Source organism: Podarcis gaigeae, assembly GCF_964106915.1.
Source record: "Podarcis gaigeae genome assembly, chromosome: Z".
NCBI lineage: Eukaryota > Metazoa > Chordata > Lepidosauria > Squamata > Lacertidae > Podarcis > Podarcis gaigeae.
This window is the reverse complement of record NC_139691.1, coordinates 24,376,609-24,385,930: the sequence shown is the minus strand read 5'-3', so window position 1 is coordinate 24,385,930 and position 9,322 is coordinate 24,376,609. Positions and strand designations below refer to the sequence as shown.

At 40.1% G+C, this 9,322-nt stretch overlaps 1 protein-coding gene across 2 annotated transcripts in view; it reads right to left on the bottom strand.

Moving 5' to 3' along the window:
• ZC3H12B (zinc finger CCCH-type containing 12B) overlaps positions 1–9,322 on the bottom strand; it is a 37,047-nt gene that overhangs the window by 8,936 nt on the left and 18,789 nt on the right. For both annotated transcript variants that reach the window (XM_083722147.1, XM_083722148.1), the window contains 4 exons: positions 3,841–4,562; positions 2,791–2,930; positions 1,700–1,934; positions 1,140–1,246 (listed from right to left, as the gene is read on the bottom strand). In XM_083722147.1, coding sequence (XP_083578273.1) covers positions 1,140–1,246; positions 1,700–1,934; positions 2,791–2,930; positions 3,841–4,436 — 1,078 coding nt within the window. In that variant the 5' untranslated portion in view covers positions 4,437–4,562. The remainder of the gene's footprint in view (positions 1–1,139; positions 1,247–1,699; positions 1,935–2,790; positions 2,931–3,840; positions 4,563–9,322) is intronic.

Sequence of the window (9,322 nt, the reverse complement as noted above, 5' to 3'; positions counted from 1 at the left end):
GTCACCATTTCTCTGCTTAACTTTTGACACAAAGGTGTTATGAAAGTGAAATGCAAGTGTGAATATGTAACTCCCTTAGGCTACAGGTCTATGCACAACAGGGAGTAATTGCCATTGAACTCAGTGGGACTTGCTTTTGAGTAGACATGCACATTAGACTGTGTAGACTGTGCAGTAAAAGTCTCTCAGCCAAGACCACATAGTGTTACTCATTAGGAATTTAACAGAATGGATCTGCTGACTGTGGATGTGCTGGGAGCTTGAAAATGAACAAGGGGAGGGAGAGGTTTAATTGTCAAATATCTAACTGGGTTTTAAAACTTTATTTAACGAATACTGCCCTTCAATTAAAAAAAAAATCAAGGGTGGTTTACAGCTGTTAATTGACTCTCTGTGGCCTTAATACTCGATTAGTTAAATGACTTTTTGAGCATAGGAGAGCTTTGAAAATATTTCCAAACACCGAATTAAGTTCCAGCTGTATTTTCTTCCAGACTTTCCCCAGAAATGCTAATGTATGTAAACATCCCTCTAAATCAGTGGTTCACAATTAGCTAAGTACTGCAAAAGCACTGCAACTTTTGAAAATGTTGATACATCTATGGTAGTTTTTATTATGTGATTGTGGTCTACGGATTGGGAACCACTGCTCTAAATAACAGAGCCAAGATGTGACATTAAACACATGATTGGCCCTTCCATTCTTAGTTTCTGCAAGTGCAAGAGAAGGGAAGGATGGTTCTGGGTCACATGTGGCATAGAGGTAAGAGGAAATTAAATCTTTGCCCAAAATGCAGTTCCTCTCTGAGTCCTCTTTCCTCCCCACCCTGCTCCCAGCCACACGTACGCAATGCCAAGATCAAGCAAGCAAGAGCCAGTTACCTACTTAATACCATGTCTTTGGTTTAACCATGAAAGCTTTTTTTTTTTAACTCAGCAGTGCACTCAGCAGACCCAAACAAAATCTGATTTCCCCACACTTCTAGAAGCATGCTACACCTTTCTGTCCCACTCAAGTTTCTTACGTGGTTTCCAATACAGACAACACGTCAGACAACCCACTATGATTTTTTGCTTTTTATCAAGGTTACTAATTTTATTATTCTGACTCCCGAAATAGTCAAGTTTGACACACTCACCGTAAGGACAAGGTTGCTTTTTGTGTTCAGGAACAACAGGCCTTTTCCTTAAGAAATTTTCAAGGCTGGGGCCATGGCGTCCTAATGGGTCGTCTGGTGGCATAAACCTGGAAAAACCAAGAGACCAGTTTCACCTGCTAGTATTAAATTTACCTAACATGGTAGACTGGTAACAATACAATGGTTAGGAATGGGCTGGGAAATACCCAGTCTGAACCTGGTCATAGCTATGAGCTTGGCAGGTGCCTGAAGGCAAGCTAATCTCTATCAGCTCCCCCCACCCCATCTCAAAAAGGAAACTGTACAGTAGGAAACAGTGGAGAAAGGCCAATCAAAATCAATAGGGGACTGGAGTCCCTTCTCTGTGCAGAAAAATGAAATAGGTGTGTGGCATTCTAGTTTAAAAGAGAATAACAAAAGGGAGTCACTAATGGTCTTACATTGCCCTACCAGGCAGCTTCTGTTTAAGGATCTATGAAAATGTAGACGACGTCAAATACTCAAATCTCACCAGATAAACATTAAGCATTACTATTCTACTTGTAAATAAAGAAACCTACTTATCATTCACAAAAGAATACATCAGGAGCCGTTCCTCTACAAATTTCTTCCATTCTGGCTTTTCATTTTGAAGGTCACGGTAATTGTCATTTGACACAATGATGCCATCAGACTCACACGCCAGTTTCACTATGAAACGGTCATCGTAACAGACAACCCGTCTCCCTTGAACTCTTCGAGATGGGGTGAAAACAAGAATTTTTTCCTTTTCCAGTTTGTGTAAAATATCTTGATCTGAAAAAACGGGGTTATATAAGAAACTGTTAATAGCAAAGTCCCTTATATAGAAATATGCTTGCTCTCTATGTTTATCTCAGTATCTGAGATATTCTTCAAGAATTGTACAAGAAGAAGTGTTTGCACACTCCCCAAGAGCATAAAAGTTGGTGTGCCAGTGCTTTGCTCTGTAACAGTGGACTTCAAACTTGGGTCCCCACATATTTTTGGACTGCAACTCACATCATTCCTAGTCTTTGGTTGAGATGGCTGGACATGATGGGAGTTTTACTCCAGCAACACCTTCGGGCACAAGGCTGAAGAGTCTCCCTTCTGGGGAATAATCTCACAGTTAAGCTTGCTTCAGTTTATACACCATGACATTTTATATTATGGTTCAGTCTATGCAACAAAAAACTGTAAAGCTGCCTTGTATGGAAAGACCTTGTAGACACAGGTGAGGGGAAAATGCATGCAGGTGAAGTGGAATTGCAGAGGAGGAATGGAGCACTCAAGCCATCCCATCCATGCCCAGAACAGAAACTAAGTAGGCTACTCCTCTACTCCCAGCACAGAAATGCCATAGACTTTTGCTCCTTTGTCATCCCTCAGTAGGATTGTTAACACTTCTGAAGGCTAGTAACTATTGCAGGCTTATGTGCAGCACGGATTTAAAGTATGAAGTGTAAAAAAATTAAGAAAAAATAACAATCTAGTGGCTTAGAATATGAGCAACTACCATGCATGTGCATACAGAAAATGCTCTGATTCAGGTCCTTGGCCCCATTCCAAGAAAAGCCAGTGTCTAACACAGTAATTATCCTCATCCTAGTAATGGCAATTGAAGAAAACAAATGTATGTTTGATTTGCCACCTGTAATTGGTGCATCTGGTCGAGATTGCTCTTTCCTCCATGTAGGCACAAACACGGTAATATCTTTATGACCTTTCTCCAGAAACCAGTCGACAGCTAACTGAATCCCTCGACAGGAAAATGCTTCTTTATTGCCATGGCTGAAAAACAGAACAAGTTAGTTTAGCAAGTACTGGTCATAAGTACTGCAATGAGATTTGTTTTTTCTAAAATACATAAAGCCAGAGAGCCTAGTGTTATGTAGTGAGGCAGAGTGTTGGACTAAGACTAGGGAAATCTCAGTTAAAGCCATTCACTGTTTCTCAGGTTAACCTACCTCACATCAGACTATGTACACCACCCTGAGCTCTTTGGAATATGGATGGGACTAAAATGTAGTTTAGCAAATAGCATTAAGCAGACTTATACAGGGAAAGAAACCTTTTCTGGAAGTTTAGTACCCACTTTAGAAAGACACAATTTTATTTCAGTGGGTTGTAACCACCCCGCAACAACTCTTGTGCTCAGCAAATTGTCTGTAAATTTTAAACTGCTTTTCAGACATGTATTTCAGAGAGTGAATAATGCCTTGAGAATTTACTAAAGTGATTACATTCTTACCTATAAGAATAGGCCTTTAAATTCCATTGGACTTTAATTACTCAAGTAAAAGGAAATATTTTCTGTTCTGTGATACACTGTACAAGATGAACAGTATAGTCCTATGTATGTCTACTCAGATGGAGCCCCACTGAATTATCTCAGAGAAACATATACAGGACTACAGCCCTAAAAATCTATTAAACAGCTCAATTTTTAGTTTTTAAATACAAGTGTGTAGACTTAAGGCTCATCTTCTTCAACAGGTCTTTGAGCTCCCATGGTTGATTAAAAGGGCTATCTCAGTTGAGTTACAGATGCTGCCTTTTAAAATCTATTATGCTATCGTTTTTAATTGGATGTTGTTTTTAATAACAGAAAAGCAGAGTGTGTATATGAAATAAAACAAACAAATACATATGCAGCATAATTAGTGCATTTCTTAGAAGTATTCTATTACTACTATAGTACCTCATTGCCACATTACTTCCATCAATAACGATTGGCCTCAAGTTGTCAGAGCTGTCTACCACCTCATCTTCCAGAGACAGCTCAGGACTAGCAACCTCCTTTGTACCTGCAGGACCTGTGACATTTCCACTACTTGCTTGTCCTTCATTCTCAACCTTGTTTCCAAGTCTCACAAGCTCAGCCAAAATGTCATTGGTAAGAGCATCTGCCCCCAGCTTGTTCAACACAGCTTGAATCTGATCTCCAGGATACCCCAGTTTCAAAGCAAAATCAAGTTTAGATTGATATTCTTGACTCAAGTTTGCTTTATTCTCTTCCGGTTTCAAATCCTGAAGGAGGCTACTCTGTGAAAAACTCGGACGATCTAAGCAAGGAGAGCGGCAAAGTTGTCGATGTGGTTTGTGGGAAATCTCTTTATCCCTCAACTGTGCCTTGCTGCAGCTATTCCTGAAGCCAGGCTGCTCAGGTTCACTCTCAGAGCTTGTCCATTCCTCAGATTCGGTGCTACGATCCCCACCATCTTGCTCTTTAGTCCTCTCTTCTTGGGAGCGGCTCTTCTCCATTTTCAGCCTTTCCACCATAGACCAGGCCGTCATCACGTTCACCTTCTAGCCAGATTTCTCTTACGGCCAAAGTAGCCCAGAAGTTGTACGCCACTGCATCTTGTTGACATCACTAGGCTGGGTTTGATCTGTGATATACCCTAAGCCAGTAATATGTCCCTGCATTATGAAAATACACAACATGCATAATTAGATTTTACTGACTAATGCAAAATAATTATGAATCTTACAAAACACATTTTTAGATAATTTGAATACAATAGAATTTGTATTACTTCCAAGTAAATTGAATTCCCTTACCCTCACTCTCCAAAATAAATGCATTTAATACAGAGGCGTGGTTTGCACATCACATTAAACTTTAACTTAAAACTAACATTGGTTAACACTCATATTTTGTTTCAGGGAAAGAAACACAAACATATCAAGACGCTGGCTTGTTTCATCTGCAGAGGAGCACACTGGGAGCACACTTAGATTCCTGCATTGCAGGGGGTTGGACTAGATGACCTTCAGAGTTCCTTCCAACTCCACAATCCTATGATTCTGTAATTCTGAGCAGCACGCTGCTCATTCATATTAAACAGTTTATAGTCTTAAATATGGTTTAATGTGGCATATGAACTGGGCCAGTGATGGCAATTATACCAACACCACCCACACAGCAAATTCACTGTTTCAAGTTAATGCCCTGTCAGATAGCTGCTTGTCACAGTGGCTGTTGTGAATAAGAAACTGTACTCACAAACCAGGGAAAACAAAGAAAGTTCATCTTCACACACTGAAAGAATGCCTAAAGAGAATATGGTGTGCACTGAATAATCCTACTACCCCAGACCAACCACAATACCATGCACATTTCTGGTCACCACACCTCAGAAAAGATACTGTGTAGTTGGAAAAGGAGCAGAAAAGGACAACCAAAATGAGCAACTCCACTAAGGTGAAAGGTTACAAAATTGTAGTCTTTTTAATTTAGAAAAAAGTGAATAGTGGAGAACAAGATATAAGTTTATAAAACTATCCCCTCACTCATACTACTAGAACCTGGAATCATTTAATGAAACTGAATGGCGAGAGATTCAAGACAGGCAACACATCATTTGACTATGTAATTTGTTACCACAGGATGTGATGATGGTCACTAACATTGCCGGCTTTAAAAGGGGATTGGTAATAACTATGTGTTGTTTGTTTAAATTCAAATTCAGAACAAGCAGGGATCTGAAACCACAGATTGGTCCTGGCTTGTTCTCACTAACCATAATTAAGGCAAACCAGTTAGGACATCTTTCGAAACCATGTAATTAGTTTAAACAGAGAAGGGGGTGCGCTTCTGCTTTTTTCCTTGTGGGTGAAAAAGAAAAGACGGAGTGTAACAGCCCACAGCTTAAAACGATTTGTTCACATAATGCAGGGATGGGGAACTTGTGGTCATTCAGACACTGTTGGACTCCCACTCTCATTAGCCCTGACCGTTTATTTAGCCATGTTGGCTGGTGATGATGAGAACTGAAGTACAACAACTGCTGCAGGGCCAGAGGTTCCCCATCCTTGACACTAGGAACTATGGCTTATCATGGTACCTGAGCATGGCTAATGCTGCACAATAGTGTGCAGCATCTCTGTTCAAAAACGGAATCTGACGGTTGGCCCCAAAAGCTATGCAGTGATCTGTATGTGAATAAAGCATTCCGGATTCTATGGCTGATGACTGAAATGCATGAGAAGGGCCTCATGCAAGAAATTCCAGATGTATTTCCAGAGTATTTCTCCCAACCCTTTTTGCATTATTTTCTTTCCTGTATGCTCTGAGGTATTAAGAAACAAAGACCTATTTAGGAACTCAGAACATTTGTATATTTTATATTTACTCAGCTGTTCATTATTCTTTTTTAAAAATGAACTGTTCATCCACACTGTTAAAAAGCCAAATCAAATAACTGTTTCATTTCAAAGTATAAATCTTTATTCATTCTTTCTCCAATAGAGAAAAAGAAGGCACACTCTGCAAAATCAAAGCAAGTCACTGGAGTCAAGAGGAAACGTGGTAAGAATGAATTCTGCTAATGCAAATGTATCTCCCTATATTAAAAGCATATTATTTACTGTACATTCTACTGAATATCAGTACAAGGGCAAACAAAACATAATGGCACCTTTCCTCACTTTCCTTGCCAGAGAAACATAACTGGAAAAATAACTGTACTTGTGGAACCTCTTCAAAACTGACATTAATCTTTTGAAAAACTTCTTTTCAATGGCCACTTCACATCCATTATATGTGGAAGCAGATCTTTGGCAAAACAACCATAAAAGGGGAAAGGTAAGGTGCTTTGAATGGCCAATGTTATATCATGACATGTATTGGTAGACACTGTTTTTTTAGCCCTGCACCACAATTTGTCTGTTTTAGCAGCAGACTAAGAAGTGAGAAAGATAATTGCAACAGCTGTTTAAGGGAACACAGTACTATCTGGGAAATAGCTGCTGAGGGGTAGCCAAATATGCTGCCACCATACCTGCTACTTCTCTCCCCTCCCCCCCAGTATATGCTCCCCTACTCCCTCCTGTACACAAAGGAGATCAAAAGCTCCTGTTTTGTGTTTAAGTGTCCTCCACAAAGAACTTACAATTGACTTATGTGTTTTCAAGGGATAGATAGAACATTCTGAGGTGCTATGCCTTAAAATGACTGACACACAATCCTATACATCCCTATGAAGCAGCAAGTCCCATTGAATTCAGTGTAATCAGAGTACATGGCACCTTGCCCCCATACGCCTAGTGACTACTTCCAGCAATTTATAAGCTGTAGAAACAACAAATTATACAAATACAAAATATACAAAAGATCACAATCATAATAATCTGATCTAATGCAATTAAGTCATATTTAAAATTGACTTTAAAATGAACAACTTATATTAAAAAAGGAATATTCAATAATCCATATAGGATATAATAATACATACTAAAATTAACTTTCAAAATACCACCAAATAATAATTAAATGAAAATTCACTCTCAATAACTATAATAAATCATGGCTATGCCATAGTCAATAAAAAAGCAAAGTGCCAATACCTAAAATAAAATGTAAAAAGACTGAACGGAGCAATGAAGTTACATAGCTTATAAAATCACAAGATAACTGGTCCCCTTTCCAGGTCCAATATCTAACAAAACTGCCAAAGCAATCAAGGTAAATAGCATAACTGTAGCCCACCCAGCCATGAAACATTTTTTAACATATTGAGTCAATAAAATTTCAGTCACCAGTTTTAGTCGGATAGGCTTCGTAGTAGCTTAAGCAAAGCCAGGCAGATAGCAGGCAACACGGAAGAAGAAGAAGAAAACAGGCAATCTCCTCTCTCTCCCCAAACGGAGTACTGACTGAACCTTTTAGCTTTTTCAGCAATGGTTCCACGGGGGTGGACCTTTATGCATAAAATCTAGAGTTACTATCACAAACTATCTGGGAGGGAGGGGAACTGGGATTCTGCTTTATCAGTAGTTCCTCATGCAAGGCACCGTGACACATTTCCAGCATTGGTTTGCCAGAACTTTTTTGGCACAATAGTTGCTGTTTTTCCACTATTCTGCTGATAATACCAAGGTTTTCAACAGCCTTATCTAAAGAAGCAGTATGTACAAAGATTCAAGAATCTTCCAAATTAAAGATACAGGCATGGAAGTGTCATTCATTTTGATCTATCACAGCTGCTCTATTTGTGAAACCTACAAAAACTGATGGTTCTGAATATGTAGTCCTAAGCAGAGCTAACAGGTCAATGGTATCAAAAGTCACAAAGAGATCAAGAGGCAGGAGCAAGGTAACACTCCCCTTGTCCCTTTCCCTGTAAAGGTCAGAGATGAGGATCAATAAATAGTTCAGTTGGATCAATTCCAATCCAAGAGATCCACGGTAAGTTTCTTTAGAAGTGGACACACCACCTATTTCAAGGCAGCATGCTCTAGTCAAAGTAACTCTGATAGGTTGAATAAGCCAGCTGGGACTGAGGTCAAGAGAGCAAATGGTCAGACGTACAACTGCTAGCACCTTGTCCACATCTGCTGACTGCATAAGTTCAAACTGATCCCACAACACATCACTGACTGTGGCATTGGGTACCTTCATCTGGAACTGGAACTGCGGAGTCAGTGGTACTCCATGCATTATATTGCAAGCCACCCTGTGATCCTCAGATGAAGGGCAGTATAGACATTTAATAAACATCAACAACACTCTGAATTCAAGCCAATTTATCCTCAACATGTATAACTAGTTGGTCGCAGCAGGTCCTCAAATGCTCCAGATTCCTCCTCTACAGTGGGAGTCAATAACCTCTGGACCATTCAAAATAACTGTCTGCTGACCACTTGAGGATGCAATGCAAAATGTGCCTTCCTCGTAGCCCACACTGGAACATGGTAGGCATGTTTGTGCATACTAGCCAGGGTTCAATCAGCTTTCAATAAAGAATTGTATCACTTGATTGTATCACTAGCCTTCATGTACAGTGGTGCCTCGCAAGACGAAAATAATCCGTTCCGCGAGTCTCTTCATCTAGCGGTTTTCTCGTCTTGCGAAGCAACCCTATTAGCGGCTTAGCGGCTTAGCGCAATTAGCGGTTTAGCGGCTATTAAAGACTTAGCGGCTTAGCGGCTAAAAGGCTATTAGCGGCTTAGCGGCTTAGAAAAAGGGGGGGAGCGAAAAAAATCGCAAGACTCGCAAGACGTTTTCGTCAAGCAAGCCCATAGGGAAATTCGTCTTGCGAAGCACATCGAAAAACGGAAAACCCTTTCGTCTAGCGGGTTTTTCGTCTTGCAAGGCATTCGTCTTGCGGGGCACCACTGTAGTTTGCTTCATAGCCCAAAGCTGCCCAAAATTCTAAGTAACCACATGGGCACCACTA